At 37.6% G+C, this 16,975-nt stretch overlaps 1 protein-coding gene across 2 annotated transcripts in view; it reads left to right on the forward strand.

Annotated features, from left to right (window-relative positions):
* The first annotated feature begins 470 nt into the window (after positions 1-470).
* The window catches only part of tbpl1 (TBP-like 1), a 31,838-nt gene continuing 15,333 nt past the window's right edge, over positions 471-16,975 (forward strand). Inside the window, exons 1-2 of one of the 2 annotated variants that reach the window (XM_028797741.2) lie at positions 471-704; positions 9,729-9,908. In XM_028797741.2, the coding sequence (XP_028653574.1) occupies positions 9,774-9,908 (135 nt within the window). In that variant the 5' untranslated portion in view covers positions 471-704; positions 9,729-9,773. The remainder of the gene's footprint in view (positions 705-9,728; positions 9,909-16,975) is intronic. The other variant, XM_028797743.2, reaches the window with a different exon arrangement.

The following is a 16,975-nucleotide window of genomic DNA, read 5'->3' on the forward strand; positions in this document are numbered from 1 at the left end:
TGCAGAGGACAGAAAGATATGGACAGGAGCAGCCGAAAGAAGAAGAAGAATGCAAGGTGGAAATGCTCATCTGTCACTAGTCAATGGAATATGTGCTAGGCAGAATTCAATTGTATTAAGTAAACATAGACTTAAAAGATAAATTCATATATAAAATGCAAAAAGAAAAAGAACATGTCCAAAAAATTTCCTATCCATCATTAATTACATTTGGGATCTGGGGTTTGTTTGTTTATTTGACTGCAGTACAAATTATAATACATTACAATTGCATAAAGTATTTTTCTTCTTTCTCATATGTACATAATTTTATGCATATATGACTGACTGACTAAACATACAGTATTCTCAATATACTGTAAAATCCTTCAGAAGTATTTTTCTTTTCACATAGTGTATATAAAATACCTCCTATACCAAAGCGTGGCGCTGTGCGCGCTCCTCTCTTCGTAGGCAGTGCTGCGACACGCTCTTTCTCACTCTCGCTGTCTTGTTGACCTTTTCGCTCTTTCCTCGCCACGGCAGGGGTTTTTCGGTTTCCTCTTTGACCTCTTTGTTTGAAGCGTAGTTGAGCTCGTCATGGAAATGCGCCCAGTCAACTGTGTGTAACCATTTTCGCTTCATAGGTGGCAAGGCATAATTTGGATATCCGCCCATGTTCGAGAGAGTCGTTTGTGTTTGTTTGTTTTTATAAAGGAACAGCGGTAAGAATACTTCGATTTTTATTCTGACATACAAGCAATAATATTCTGGTGGGCTGGGGGTTGCGCTGCGTTTGTCAGTATCTGTCAAAAGACGCAAAGAAAGGCAATTGGAACTGTGTGCGTTTATGTTTATATAAGAGGGTACCTCTTGGACGGTCCATGCTTTTGCCCATTATTACAAATCTATTTTGAAATCGTTTTTTTTCCAGTATATTATTTTGCCTTTTAGTCTAAAATGGCTGATTGAAGATTATTACATATATTGTTGTAAGTATTGTTGTTATGTCTCTAATGCACCTGCTTCTGTTTAGCAGTTTTTATAAGCTGCTATGCATATGCTATCTTTGTGCATATGATTCAAATTCGAGGGTTTTATATGATTAAATCGCCAATAATTCAGTTTATTTCGTGTGAGTAAAATCCGTTAAACGAAAAATACATTAGATCAAAGCTTACCACATGATACATCGTTATGCACTAGGATTTGCTAACGTCTCCTGTTGTATTTTGTTTTGGATGCAGTTGAAAGTTATATCTATGTGGAATTTTTAAAGCAGCAGCTTGCTTACAGAACAAAGGACTGGCGGTTGGAGAGCCTATCGATCTAACCCATCTGTGGTCGTGATATTCGAAACTCCTGTTTTTATCTTTGGAGGTCATACAGTGAAAGAGAAAATACCGTTGTAAGGGGGTCGGGGATAGCCCAGGTAAAGAGCTTCAGATCATGAGATACTTTTTCCTTGCCTTTCCATTTTACAGGATTAATTTGGCAGGACTATAGAGTACATGCTCACACCCCACCAACGTGACACAGCGATTTGTTCTTCTCATCACGCCATCTGTGCAGAGACGTTTGTTCAGGCCAATACTCAATAGATTTGTTTTGGCCTAAATACATTTTGTTTGTATTACAGAGATGTCTTCCATGAATGACTTGCTTCAGGTGCATGCCACAGAAATTCAGCAGTGGGTAAAACTGTTACCTTGGTCATTCTAAAATGCAAAATTTGTTTAGTATAAACCACTTCTTTGATATAGTTTTTTGTCTGGAGTCACTGTCATGTTGCATAATCAAAACTAGTTTAAGATCTAGGTTACAGATAGTGCCTTGATATCTATCCACCTTAATAAAAGATTAAGTGTCTGTGTGTCCGTCCTGTTGCTATGCCTTAGTCCTTCCAAAAATTTGTGCATCACAAACATTAACACTTCTTTTACAAATCCCAAATGGCATATAGCGGAGACATATGCATTGCATGGTGCACTGCAAACGTTCACCTCCATGAGCACAGCACATCTGTCTTTTTGTTTCTTTGGCAGGAATGTTCACTCATGGGGAGAATAGTGAAAGTTTGGAATTTCTTGTGCCTCGCTTAACCCTTGAAGCCTATGTACCTCATTCATAAAGCTTGTATATACACACAAAAAAATACTTGAAATATGTGTATGCAACTTCCCATGCAAACAACCACATTTATCAAAGAAAACTTGACAGGGGAACATGCGTATATGTATGGCAACGGCGATCCACGTGTATGCAACATTTTGGAGAAACTGGAAAATGGCGACACCCTTGATCAAGGAGGAAAATTCAGCCAAAACAGATAAATGTAGTGTGTATTGACATAACATACATATTACACTTCAAAAATGATGACTATGATGTACAGATTGTATTTTAGTTTCATTTTAAGAAGGCCAATGCTGGATATTTGCACTTAAGAACTGTTAGTTTTTCATCATTTTTTATCGGCTACCAGTTTCACTTCTCAGGGAGCTGACTGATAGGTCAGGAATATCTTAGGCAAGATTCCCTCTATCATGCCCATAGTTCTGGAAATCATTAGCTGACTAGTGAGGTGCTACATCCAGTTTTTGTATGACATGGGTGCATATACCCTAAACATAACACATTGTTGCCAACATTAAAATGCAATTTGTGGCAATGTCTGATTCTTCTAATGTAATCAGAGCAACTTGCTGTACTCATATTGCAATAAGGGCACCTAGTAAGAATGAAGCTGCTTTTGTTAACTCTGAGCAGTGACATTCTATTAATGCACAAGTGACCTGGGATGCAAGATTGAGACTGACAAACGTCATGTCTTAGTGGCCTGTGTCAGCCCCTGTTTCCTTTATTTTGAGGCAAAGTAACTGACAAATGTGATCTATATTACTAAACGACAGTTGTATAATTCTATGCACGGACGCAATTATGTGCACGGACGCCCCGAGGCGCAGAGCACCTCAGCGCCCCAGAGTCAAACCCAGCGGCTTCCCAGAGTCGGTAGGTGGCGCCCAAACAACACAACCTGTAAACTAAACATGCTCTAATCCACTGTGCCAGCAGTCAGTGTGGCATATTTGAATCACATAACGGTAATTCAGTATTAAAAGTACGTTGAATTATGATTCCTAACAGGAAACGACTTCTACCTAACGACACAGCCACAGAAAAACAAAAATGACACCGCATCGATAAAAACAATAAACGGAGGCTCCTACAACGCTCTTCAGAAACACCAGAAGCAAAGACGTCACGGCTCCAAAATGAAAGAGCTCAACTAACGGAAATACAAAAACGAGCCCGTATGGATAAAAACAATGAACCAAGGCTCCCACAATGCGCTTCTGAAACAGCACAGGCAAAGGAGTCACGGCTCCAAAAAGAAACAGCTCAACGATTAGAGATACAAAAACGAGCCCGTATGGCTACAACCTGTGAACTAAACCTGAGGTAAAGCGTGCACGCCAGGTTGTACAGTATATATGCACAGATGCCAGAGGCAACAGGCAAGCCGTACGCACTGCCACCGCTGCCAAATGCGAGACTGCATGGATAGAAACAATAAACGAAGGCGCCTACAACGCGCTTCTGAAACACCAGAACCAGATGAGTCACAGCACCAAAAAGAAACCACTTTAGTACAAATATGTTTACTTAATTAAATGAAAACTTTACCAGGACGCTCACACCCTCCATCATTTTTCATTCCTCCACAGATCGAAGGGAATAGAAACTGATTCTTGCATTTGCGATTCTTTAGAGAATCGATGCCCGAACGCGACCGCCCACACCACCGCATATACCACCTTCGTTTAGTAATGTAGCCCTCCATGCCCGGATCTGTCGCCATGGTCACTTCAGCACGCGAATCCGCCGCCGTCAGCTAACGACACAGCCATAGAAAAACAAGACCGCATGGATATAAACAATGAACGCAGGCGCCTACAACACGCTTCTGAAACACATCACAGCTCCAAAAACAAACCGCTTTAGTACAAATATATTTATTTAATTAAATGAAAACTCTCCCAGGACGCACCCGCCCTCCATGATTTTTCTTCCGTCCAAATATCGGAGGGAACAGAAAGTGATTGCCATTCTTGGATTTGCGATTCTTTCCAGAATCGCGGGTTTACTGGTGGTACCATATGTGGTGGTTGGCTTATTGGTAACCAAATTAAATGAATCTATTTGTTTTTTTTACATGGCTTATGCTGTTCTGTGTAATGGTAATCATGTCATTACATGTGCCAGTTAATAGTGGCTACAAACTCAGACGGTGTCACCTTACCCCTTTCCCAGACCTCCAGAACGCAGAAGAGTGGCGGTATAATGGCATGCATGATCTTGCAATCTTAGTTGCGGAGCACAGCCAGATAGTCTTCAGTGCAGGTTGCGGAATCTCAGTGAGTCAGGTGGGAGGCTGCTCTACCAGCCAATGAAGTTGTGGAACATTGTTGTTACATATGTATGAGGTTGACTAGCATGCTCCATCTAAGGATGTTTCAGTGCAGTGTTTGAAGCATGTTCACTTATGCACATTTACAACAAAGTTGTGATTTATAAATAAAGTAAATTGAGTAGAAATGTCCATATGGCAGGTTTTATATATATATTTTTTTTTAAGTTACACATTTTCCTGATTTTTTGGCAGGCACATACTTTCATGCTCGAATCCACACAAATTTTTATAAAAGCCACCCCTGGTCTTTAGAAAGGCTTCTGTAGCCCTTACTAAATAGTTTAATAGCACTTCTTATGACGTCCTTTGAAAAAGTGAAGAATTAAGAATAAAATGTGTTCGATACATTTTGCTAGTTTAGAGTCGGTGACACAATCTGAAGAATGTAAGAATGTTCAATTTGTAGTAAAAACAGCACATTAATGCCCTTTCTTTCTTCTTTGATTCAGGATCACAGGGGAACCAACGCTTACCCCAGCAGCACTGTTCATATGAAGTATAGATGAATGGTAATGATTGTGATGGCCAGGGACCCCAATCAGGATAATGTGCCAGTCAAATACTGGGAGCACTTAGTGCATACCCGAAGATACTTTCACTATGCCACCTTAGAAATGCCACATGCATCTTTAGGTTATGTGTGAAAACTGCACTTCTCTGGATTAGGGCATCACTGATAATATTCATATTACATGTGAATCAGAATAAGTATTGGTTGAGTTGGCATGGATATTGTGATGCTGAAAATTTCTGACACAAAGTGTGTTTGTAACGTTATTTTTCTAGTGTAAGCTACCTCTGTTTGAAAAGCCACTCCCCTTGACTGACATGCATAATGTTGGTAAACAAACTGTGTCTTAACAATGTACATGTGCTGATCTTCATCCACATTCAGAGGCAAAATTTTACAGATGATGCATAAAATCATTAATTTGCTTACTGTTATACTTCAAGTTCACAATTTTCCTGTTAAAATTATGTAATCCATGTCTGTCTACATTTCCTCAACTGCCAAAATGGCTGCTGCTCAGCTTACTCGCACTGTACACAAGGTTTTCACTCTGTAACTAATGTTGTCTTTGTTTCAAAGCTCTGTCATTTACTCAGTGCAAAACAACAGAGGTTTGTCTTTCAAATGGTTATACATTTGTCTCTATGCCTCAGTGATTGCTTTATAGAGCACTTTCACTGTGAGGGTTCACAGATGAGCATTCACCACTATTCCAGAGTTTGTTTTCTTTTCAAAGTGATGTGTAATGCAGGTCGTTATTCAGTCTGATATTTGTCAGCAGAGGTTTGGTTTCTGAGACATACACACTTGAATCCATATTGCAGCGACTGCTTAATAAGATGATTTTTTTTTCAATAAATACATGTCAACCCGCTGTATTTGACTTCAACCCAATAGCACGTTTTTTGAACTGGCAGTTCTTTCTCCTAAAATGTTACTTGCAAAGAGTCTGCACATTTTACTCTGGTTCTTGAGCAAATTTTACTTCATATGCCAACAAGCTTCCCAAAATGACTACTTGGACAAATAGTAATTTTTCCGTGTGCATCAAAGAAATTTTCTTGTTATACGTCTTTACAAAGCATGTATATTTAATTTTACACAGAGCTATAATGAGAAAAATGTCTTTAAGTATCCAGTAATTTGGCTTGGCTCATGAGCCAAAGCAAGATCTGTTGGCTTCTTAAATGTCAATAACATTTTCCAATATCATTACTTGTGATTGGTGCCCTTACTTTGCTTATGTTGTTAAAACACATTTAGATGCTACTTATTTTGCCATGGTCACTCATCTTGTTTTCAATCTTTCTTAGCTTGCGGGAGTCTGGACGATATGCAAATTTAAATGTTCCAGTAGAATATCAAACAGCTATCTTTACTTTCAGCCATCAGAATATGTGTAAAAAGCTGGTAAAACTTTTAAAAGACAAAAAATATAAAGAAGTTGTAAAATCCTATGCATGTACACTCCTGGTTGTATAATAATATGTACAGTTACTGTATATGCAGATAAATACATTTGAATTCAATTAATTTCATTAATGCACCTCTCAGGATATATATGCATGAACACTACTTCATTAATTCATTTATTAATTCCTTAAAATATGTTATTTCATATACTCAACCCATAAGAGTGCATAATATAACTTTGTAATCCGTGAAGTTTACTCTTCATATTTTAAGGCAACATGAACTATATTGTATTGTTGTCTTATAAACAGCAAGCTTACAGCACCTGCAGTATGCACTTGGGAGAGTGACAAACTTCAGATGTCTCTGTGCTTGGGGTTCATTAAAAAACACTGTCCTTTAACCTGTTTAAAGTTAAATTAAAACGTGTTCATGTGAAAATGTCATACGCTTAAACTTTTTCTTTTCTTTCTGATTTTTTCTAGGAAAACGTTTCACTTAAACACATCAGAAATATTGATTCAACATGTATTGGTAATCTGTTATCTTTGCTGCCCTCATATCATTATCCGTCTAAAAAAATCTTTATTGGTTAGGAACTAATGTGGATTAATACTGGCTCGACCATGGATAGAATGAGTGGATTGTACGCAAGCATTACCCCAGTACCCTGGGGCTATGAGGCAGCAGTGCTATTTTTAAAATAAGTCAGAAGATTCTAAAAGTAAAAAATTGAAAAACAAACTTTTGGCTTAAACTATATTAATGCTCATTTTTCATGGATTTTATTGTCTGTCAATAAGAAAACTGGTTAAAAATAATAAAAAAGGCATCATCTGACTTTAAAAAGAAAATGTAGATGGAGTGCTAAATACTATACTTCAAAGGGAAGAAAAATTATTTAATTTGTGCATAATTCATGAGTGTCTAACTTAGGTCAGAGATGGTGGCTAAATTAGGTAAGCTGCTATGAAAAGGCGATTCTCAATTATACAGGCTATTGTCCTAAACTAAGGCAATGTTAACTGTGGGGTAAACTCCCTCTTCTTTGCTTTACTCTATAGCAAAATTGTACTTGTCAAGATGACACTTGGTGTGCATAGAAAAGAACAGCAGGTATTGTACCTGCCTTACATAACAGTATTGGGGAAAAAAAAAAAAACATGTTAATTAGGAAACAACAGAATTTCAGCCTGTTCTTTTCCACCCACATAACATTTACAACACTAAACTTAGTCACAGATGGGATGCTTCTTTTAGTAAGACGTGTACGGATTTCTTTAGGAGCACCAGAAAATGTTTGTTGTCTTCAGATAATATTCCAATTTTCCCATGTGTTTATTTGCCAGAAGCTCTTAGAATCATTCTACATACCCTAGGCAGGCTTTTGCAACACCCTGTGCCTTTGCTTCTTGGCAGTCTAGGACCACACAGTCAAAATTATAGACACTGCTAACATTGTAGAGAAGGTCACTCTTACTTTTTTGGTTTCCTGCTTTGTTGGTATTTGTTGGTGCTACTGTTGTTTCATAGGCCCCACTTCCATTTGTCTGTCTGTCCTTGTAGCTTCATGCATTACAATTCCCTTGAAGATGTGGGTGAAGGTCTTTTAGAGTTGTGAGTTGAATTCTTAATGAACAGAGGTATCCACTAGACATTCCTAAGAGTACTTCAGAAATCTTGTTAGTCCCCAAGGTCTGTTTTTTCAGTGCTCAGGCTATATGGTCCCACTTTCCATCAGGTAGTGCTCAGTTCACAGCGTAGCACTAAATTTTATTAGACTTGTGTAAAAAAAAACCAAAAACAACTATATGGTCTGCCATTAGGTGTTCCAACCTAGTGTCTCAGTCATTCTGTTTGTCCATAAAATACTTCATATCCAAATATATATATTTGAGAAACTTTTAGTGTGATGTTTATTATAAACAATTCACAACTACCACAGAAATACCTTGTTATTTCTCTTTATCTTGGCCGTTTCAACCAGTGAACAGTAGTCTCACTATAGAACTACATAGGCAGTATGCACTTTGAACACTGCAGCTATTGTCAAAAGCTGAATACTTGGCTTGATTAACATATCACAGCCAAAAGCAGAGATGCCAAAGCTTTCTTTTTAGCATTTTTCCTTAAAAATCTAATTTGATAGCCTTGTGTATGTACATAAACTCTAAATCCACGTGTCCAGCCAGGTGCATATAAGTGTCCTTGCACATGCTTTGAGTTTTTAATGTGCGAAAACTACGGATATGTCCACACTACTACATTTTCATTTAAAGATAGTGTTATTTGACAGTGTTACACCACAAATGTTAAAGCGACACTTAAAAAAAAAAAAAAAAAATGTGGTCAGCTCTGTTTATTTGTAACCCCATACACTTCATTAGTTATTAATTTTGCTGCAGAAAGAGACCCTTCTTACTGATTAGATCAAGTATAAATAATAAACATTGATAGGAGGCTAGCAACTGAGTTATTTATAATGCGATTTTCACAAGGCTTTGAATGTTTCACTACAATGGTAATGCCAATGGCCAAGGTATTTATCACAGAGCTGCGGCAACTGGTAACCTATTTGCCTTTTGCACATGAGTGCGGCATTCACACAGTACAAAACACAACTTAAATGCAGCATAACAAACGATATGGAAAACAATTCTTCAGTACCTGTTATTTTGGAATATGTGTTTCTTTTGTGACCTGTCAGAGAGTGAGACGTTGTAATGAGTAGGATCAAATCAGAGAAGATCCTTGTAATAAGCATTTACCAACCAGAGGCTGATTGGTGTCAGCATTTTCAGAAATCTTCATTTTTGCCAGTCTACACTGAGGCAGCCCAATGGTGTTTTCTAAAATATTCAGTTCTTGAGCTCTTGCAAAGCCATTCGCTTGTGTAGGTTGAAAATGAAGTTGTAGTGTATACAAAAGGTGGAAACAGGGACTAATGTCTGTTTTTAAACAACAACATAGACCCTGTCCACACTACTAAGTAGTAAGAGAGAAACTGTTGCCAGTAGAGAAGGTGGGTCTCTAGGTTAATTCTTTATGTACAGGCTAGTCCTGATAATTACTGGGTGATTTTTTTTCAACTTCCAGCTAATGCTTCAACTTGTCCTTTTAGTAAAGTGGTGTTCATTATCCCAAGGACAATTTTCCTTTACCAGAGTCACCTGATTGAAGCAGTTTATGTGCTCCATGTACCTTGTTTAGGGTCACATGGGTTTCCCAGTTGAAGGGAATGTACAGGTAGATGCCACCTCCTAGCCTGGTAAAAGTGGTGAACTTTTTGATAATGTATCTTGAAATTGCTTACATTGCACTGATCTATTGTAAACTTTTTTTTTTTTAAAGGAAACTCTAGCATGTATGCTTGAAGAGAAATAATCATCATTTCTCATGGAATCTGACAATGATGTTGCCCTGGATATCATCATTACGAATGTTGTGTGTGTTTTTAGAACAAGGTGCCATTTAAATTTAAGAAAAATTGCACTTGAAGGAACAAATGTTATCTACAAGAGAGATGTTGGGGTAAGCATATTAGTTTTTAGTTCTAATTTGTAAATGACGTTACCAGTATTTCAGGTTGTATCCTTTTGTGAAGGATATATACTATTAACAATTGTAATCTAAAGTTGTGAAAATTATACAAATACAAATGGTTCCTTGAATCCAATTGAAGGTCCCTGCCGGATCAAGTGGAAAAGTTTTTTTTTTTTTCTTTCTATTTTCTCAGTGATATGTTAACAAAACATTTTTAACTGAACCTTGTTCATACTTTTCTTCAGGGTGTCAATTTTAATGTATTATAAGGTTGAAGTCTGTGTGCTAATTATTGTTCATTCAAATGGCCAGTGATTGGAATTAACTGTTTTAGCCCTTAAAGTAAATCAAATTGTCTTATAAGTATCTAATTTATTGCTGATTTTATGGTATAAGACTATAAACCAAATTCATGTTATATCAACCTGCTCATAAGTTTAGTAGGTTTATAACTTTAAAAATGAAGATTATTGTTTCAGTGTAGTTTTTCTCAGTCTTGCTTAGCAAGAATAATCCATTAAATTGGCCCCTTCATGCTCTTTCTATAAGATCCAAGTTTTGTACTAGTGTTATGCTTCAAGCCAGCGGTATTGGAAGATATTTTCATTTCATATATGTGCAAGATTTTTGCATGCTCGATTAAGAATCGTATGTTAAAAGTAAGTATGCTGGATGCTGCTAACCTTCTCTTTCATGATATCATGTTATATCATTCATAATGTGATTTTGGGTAGACGCTGATTTGTCACTTTAGCAGTTCATGTTTGTTTTAGGACTGTGTGCCAACTGCTGTGCTTTTATTAAATCTGTGTGTTTGTGTCCTAAAACTATTGAAACTCCCATGACAAACAATTAAAAATAATGTATTTATTAGTATTATGCAGCCAGTATACAGTAACTAATGCATTGTTTAATAACTCAGTTTGTATCTCCATCAACAGCACTATATCCTTAAATTTCTCACATTCAAGATAACGAAGGAACCTATATTCTTGACTTGATGTAACAAAATTTGATTTATTTTTGTTATATCTTGATAAAACAACAAACAAGCTATTTCAAAGATAAATGAAAACTTTTATTATTCCCAAGAAATTTAAGACATCTTTTTTGTCTAATAGTTATCAATGTTTGGTTTCTTGGGACCTACAGTGTAATTTGTTTTACAGTACGTTAATTATTGAACAATAGATTGATTCTGTGATATATTGCCATTTATTCCAAGTTTCAATTTAACGCAAGTTAAAGCTGAAATCTTATCAACATTGGCAAATTTGTCACTCTGTTTCATCTAATCAGAAAAACCACTTGATTCAGTCCATCTGACAGAGGTCTCGCCGCAAATGTTAGCATTTCTGCTGCGATTCCTGTACCACATGTTGTGTCAGGTTTTGGAGTTTGGGTTCATTTATAGATTTAACAGAATTGTGAAAGAAATTGCTTATTGTGAAACTTGATGTTTGCAAGTATTTTCATGTTGAATTAATTTTCTCCAGTACTCTCTAACATCAGTACTGTCTAAGTTTGTCACTAATAATTTTGTTACTTAGATTAACTCTGTTAAAAAATCCTTGATTGAAATTTACCTTCTTGAGTAATTGGAAAAGGATGTAAGGTAAACAAAGCACTGATGAGTGTCCCAGCAGAAAGTCAGAAATTGGACGCACTTCAATTTAAATGAAAATGCAGTGATCTGCCAACACAGTAACAAATTAGTGTACCATTACAGCACTGTGATTCATTGTCTAATTTAAATGATATGAAAAGCTTAGACAAATACAGTACTGTGCAAAAGTTGTAGGCAGGTATGAAAAAATGCTGTAAACAAAGAATGCTTTCAGAAATATAAATAATGATTGTTTATTGTTATCAATTTACAAAATGCAAAGTGAGCGAACAAAAGAAAAATCTAAATCAAATCAATATTTGGTGTTACTACCTTCTGCCTTCAAACCAGCATCAATTCTTATAGGTACACTTGCACAAAGTCAGGGATTTTGTAGGATTATAGTCAGGTGTATGATCAACCAATTATATCAAACAGGTGCTAATGATCATCAATGTCACACGTAGGTTGAAACACAGTCATTAACTGAAACAGAAACAGCTGTGTAGGAGACTTAAAACTGGGTGAGGAGCAGCCAAACTCTGCTACCAAGGTGAGGTTGTGGAAGAGAGTTTCATATCATGGCAAGACTGAGCACAGCAACAAGACACAAGGTAGTTATACTGCATCAGCAAGGTCTCTCCCAGACAAAGATTTCAAAGCAGACTGGGGCTTCAAGATGTGCTGTTCAAGCTCTTTTGAAGAAGCACAAAGAAACGGGCAACGTTGAGGATCGTAGACGCAGTGGTCGGCCAAGGAAACAGTGCAGCAGATGAAAGACACATCAAGCTTATTTGAAGCTTGAAATTTTTGGCTGTAGCAGAAGGCAGTTTGTTCTTGAAGTGCTAGAGAGCGGTACAATAATGAGTGTCTGCAGGCAACAGTGAAGCATGGTGGAGGTTCCTTGAACGTTTAGATTTGGTCAGGATTATTGGTGTTCTCAATGCTGAGAAATACAGGCAGATATTTATCCATCATGCAATACCATCAGGGAGGCGTATGATTGGCCCCAAATTTATTCTGCCGCAGGACAACGACCCCAAACATACAGCCAAAGTCATTAAGAACTATCTTCAGTGTAAAGAAGAACAAGAAGTCCTGGAAGTGATGGTATGGCCCCCACAGAGCAATGATCTCAACATTATCGAGTGTGTCTGGGATTACATGAAGAGACAGAAGGATGTGAGGAAGCCTACATCCACAGAAGATCTGTGGTTAGTTCTCCAAGATGTTTGGAACAACCTACCAGCCGAGTTCCTTCAAAAACTGTGTGCAAGTGTACCTAGAAGAATTGATGCTGTTTTGAAGGCAAAGGGTGGTCACACCAAATATTGATTTGATTTAGATTTCTCTTTTGTTCATTCACTGCATTTTGTTGATTGATGAAAATAAATGATTAACACTTCCATTTTTGAAAGCATTCTTTGTTTACAACATTTTTTCACACCTGTCTAAAACTTTTGCACAGTACTGTATATAACTTTTTACATGTGTTAGTGAACGTATTATAGCCTAATGATAAGGACCAAAATAAAGTATTTTGCTGGTTCTTAACCTTCTATCTTCGTATTCACAAAGACAAAGAGTCTGGGATGATTTTCAAACCTGTACTGCAAGTTTGATCATTTTTGCAATCATTTGAAGTAGACCATGCTGCAGTCTGTACAACAGACCATGGCTGGATGTATGGGGTGTGGCTAGTTGTAAGTGATGCACAGTCCCAGTCTCAGTCATTCTTACAGCTGATGCTGCATTCAAAGAATGTACTTGCATAAGCCTGCTGAATGGGGAGAGCTGGATCCACAGACAGCAAGTAAAATGCAATTGTGCATTCACATGTTGTAGTTCATATGAAATGTTTCGTGTGTTACTCAAATGTCTTTTCACATTATCTTGAGCCTTATAGCTCCAAAAGAATAATGAAATATTCTAATACTTCAGTTAACAAAGTAGATGAATTCCAGGACTTCAGTTCATTACAAGAAACTTCGTTTTCAGGGATAGATTTGCAAAAGGAGGAATATGGATATGTATTGTAACATCTTTGGAGGGCTTGGCTTGGGTTGGGGTTATCACCAGTTCTGCTACCAGTATCACAATATACCACGGTTTCTGATCTGCATATACCCTTTCTTGCATATTCATGCTGCTGGCTCTGTCCTGCACCTCAGAGGCAACACTGTCTTAAGGCTGGTTTTATACTTCAGGCGATACGATGCGTGCTCCTGCAGACGTTACTGCTACTCAAGCAGTGTTCTGTTTATACTTGCATGTGTGCTTTAAGTAAATCTGGAAGATTCCACCAGATGGCAGTGCGAGATATCATCATGGTGAAAAAACAATTTTCGACTTCGCTGTGATGTAAATTCCCAGGACACCTTGCCACAATATCTTTGAAAAAGATGGATATTTAATGATTATGTCCATCAATCCAGGGACGTGCTCATTCCAGCAAGCATTGGGCAAGAGGCAGAAACAATCCCTGGACGGGGTATCAGCTGATCACAAGGAGAATACAAGTACACACATACACTAGCGTCATTTTAGCATCACCAGTTCCCCAAACCTGCATATCCTTGGAGGGAAACCCGGAGTACACTGTGATAAGCAGCCAGGAGAACATGCAAACTCCAGGCAGGGAACACCAGGGACATGACTCCCTCTGAGGCAGCAGTGCTTTCGCTGTGCTGCTTTGCCACTCCCACATGTGTAATTATTAACAGTATTATCTATTTAAATGAGTTAATGATTTATCTGTAAAATGTAACATACATGCTTTAAAACATTTCATCATCAAAGTGATATCAAGTATAAATCTATATAAGGTTTCTAAATGTGCAGACAGCTGGTATATAATACATTTAATGTATTCTGTGTGACATTTGCTGCCTGCTGCTGCTGTCAGTGCAGGGGGAAGCCCCCAAAGCACGTAGCAATTAACAACTGGGTCAGTTTTAAGATGATGTTCTACTTTAATGACAAAATAAACTACGAGGTTATAAAGTGAGCGATAGCAATAGATAATGAAAGGCATTTTTTATTGTTTTGTTTAGGTAACTAGTATTAGGAGGGATGTTCAAAACATTTCTGCACTTTTTGTAACTCTATTTATTAAGAATTTCAAAAACAAATTACATCACTTTTCTACATAGTCACCTTCCTTGGCAGTGCAATTTTCCCAGCGTCGTACCAAATTTTTAATGCCCAATTACTACTTCTCCCGCATTAACATTTTCCAATGAAAAGTGCGGTAACTTTATGAATGTCACTTGTATTAAACTAATTCTGTGAATTTTCATATGTTACTGGTTTATTTGATCAAATAGAGGTCAGATCACCTTATTAAGGGATATTCAAGAATGAATTAGTTTAATAAAGCAGGGGAAGCCTGTATATACAATTTAAGGGAACCTTTCATTTTCAAAGTCTAACACCAAGTCACTAAGGCTTTAGGGATATTGATCTTTCCAGTTAGGAAACATTAAGCGATTGTGAATCAACTTCACTTGCTTTGGTGCAAATGAAAGTGACAACAGGTGCACTGGATAGGCAACAGCAAGACAACACCCAAAAACAGAATGGTTTTGTAGGTGGTGGCCACAGACAATTGAGGAGAGAAGAGAGGTTGGGAGAATGCACTGATACAGCGTGTTGCAGCACTCGCCACACGACAAGCCACCTCATGATCTCAAATTAGGACCCAAGTGCAGCCATGCAACGGGTGACACCTCAGTAACACACTAGTTTGAATTGAATGGAACAGTGAAAGGTTTTTACAGTGGCTGGAGTGCTAATCTTTTCACCAACCCCCAAGTTTTCCGTGCAAGCTAGAAGATCTGCTTGCAGGGCTGAATGCAGATTAACGTAACACCAGATGGAGCAGTGATAGATTAAGGGCCTTCCTCAAGGACCATCAGATTTTGGTAGCCCGACAAGAATTTAAGTAGGTTGAATAAAAAAGACAATTTCTTGATGTAGAAAGTTCGATACAGTCAAAAAATCTAAAATATTTTTTTTCTAAACACAAATTGCAGCAATCATACATAAATTGTTCAACAATCAAGCAACAGTCATCAACATTAATTAACATAAATATACATTCAGTTCTAACTGAATTGAAACTAGTATAAACAATGTGATGTTTCAAACATGAATTAGTCTGTGTCAGATTCTGAATCTGAGATCTCAACTGAAATCATAGATGAGAGAGTGCCACTCGACTTTGAGGGCATCAGTTTCTCCCTTGGCCTCTATGCATTAGTCTTCACTTCTCTGCTCTTATATTGCTTGGGTGTTATGTTCTGGATATCTTGATCCTTTTTCAGAATACATCCAGGAACTAAATGCCCTGTCAGGGCAAAAAGTTTCAAACGATGTCCCATTTATTGAGAGATGCTTGAAGTCCTTCAGTGTTTCAGATAGTAGAGAGGTACGGTATGATATTTTCACTTGGTTCATGCAAGAAAATCCTCTCTCACAAATGGCTGTAGATCGACTCTGGATTCTCAGTGAAAAGATCTCTGCACAAGCAATCTAGCTTGATACCCCGGTTCTCTAAAAGCCACATTTTTTTTAGATCTGTCCATTCTTGAGGAATTTTCTCCTTCTCTTCCTCATTTAGCAAACCAGCAAGATGTGTTACAAGATAATCCACCTCTTCATCACCATAATTTGCCAGTTCTTCACCAGGGCGGGGAAGAGTGGAAGGGTCAAAAACTTTAAAACAATAGAGGTTTTTCAGACAGATTTTTAAATCTGCTGTTCATGTACTTAACTGTATTGTCAATAAACTTCTGAAACTCTGCACGAAGGGTGTCTTTGCCTCTCACTTCTTCTAGTAGCTCGTTGGCTTTTTGTGAGCTGAGCTCCACAGTAGCACATGCTACCATCATCTTTCACTGTGAACTTTGTTTCCAAGGCTTTCTGTTATTCTCCTGGTTTTGTTCTCAAGCTGAGTAAACATGATGTGGTGCGCTCTACTATTCTTTTTGCTGTTAGAGTTTGTTCAGGGAAAGAAGTTGTAAACTGGGCCTCCATACACTTCTTGTGATGCACAGATTTGTTATGCTTTCTGATAGGGTCTTTCCTAACATTACTGCTTTGAGTAACAAAAGCACTTGTCAAGTCAGAAATTGCGGGGAATTGACGACACACCCAACAGAACATTGTGTCTTTTACTTTTATCATGTTCCAGCGATGGTAATTCTTTTTTTCATGAAACCAAAAAGCTACACTTTCTTTTTGCCTCATAGTCACATATTTTTTAATTCTTACCCTTTGTGTCAGTCTTCTCTTCTTCTTCTGTTCCCTGTTCTTCATTCTAACCTGTCTGTTTTGGCCGAGTAGAGCTTAAATATTGGCTTAAATTCATGCCGGCTTCTTCTCAAATTTTCACAGACGTGTCAGCAATTTCGCAGTCTGTAATTTAATTACCTTCATGACCCATGCA

The sequence above is a fragment of the Erpetoichthys calabaricus genome, chromosome 3, assembly GCF_900747795.2.
Source record: "Erpetoichthys calabaricus chromosome 3, fErpCal1.3, whole genome shotgun sequence".
In the NCBI taxonomy this organism is placed as follows: Eukaryota; Metazoa; Chordata; class Cladistia; order Polypteriformes; family Polypteridae; genus Erpetoichthys; species Erpetoichthys calabaricus.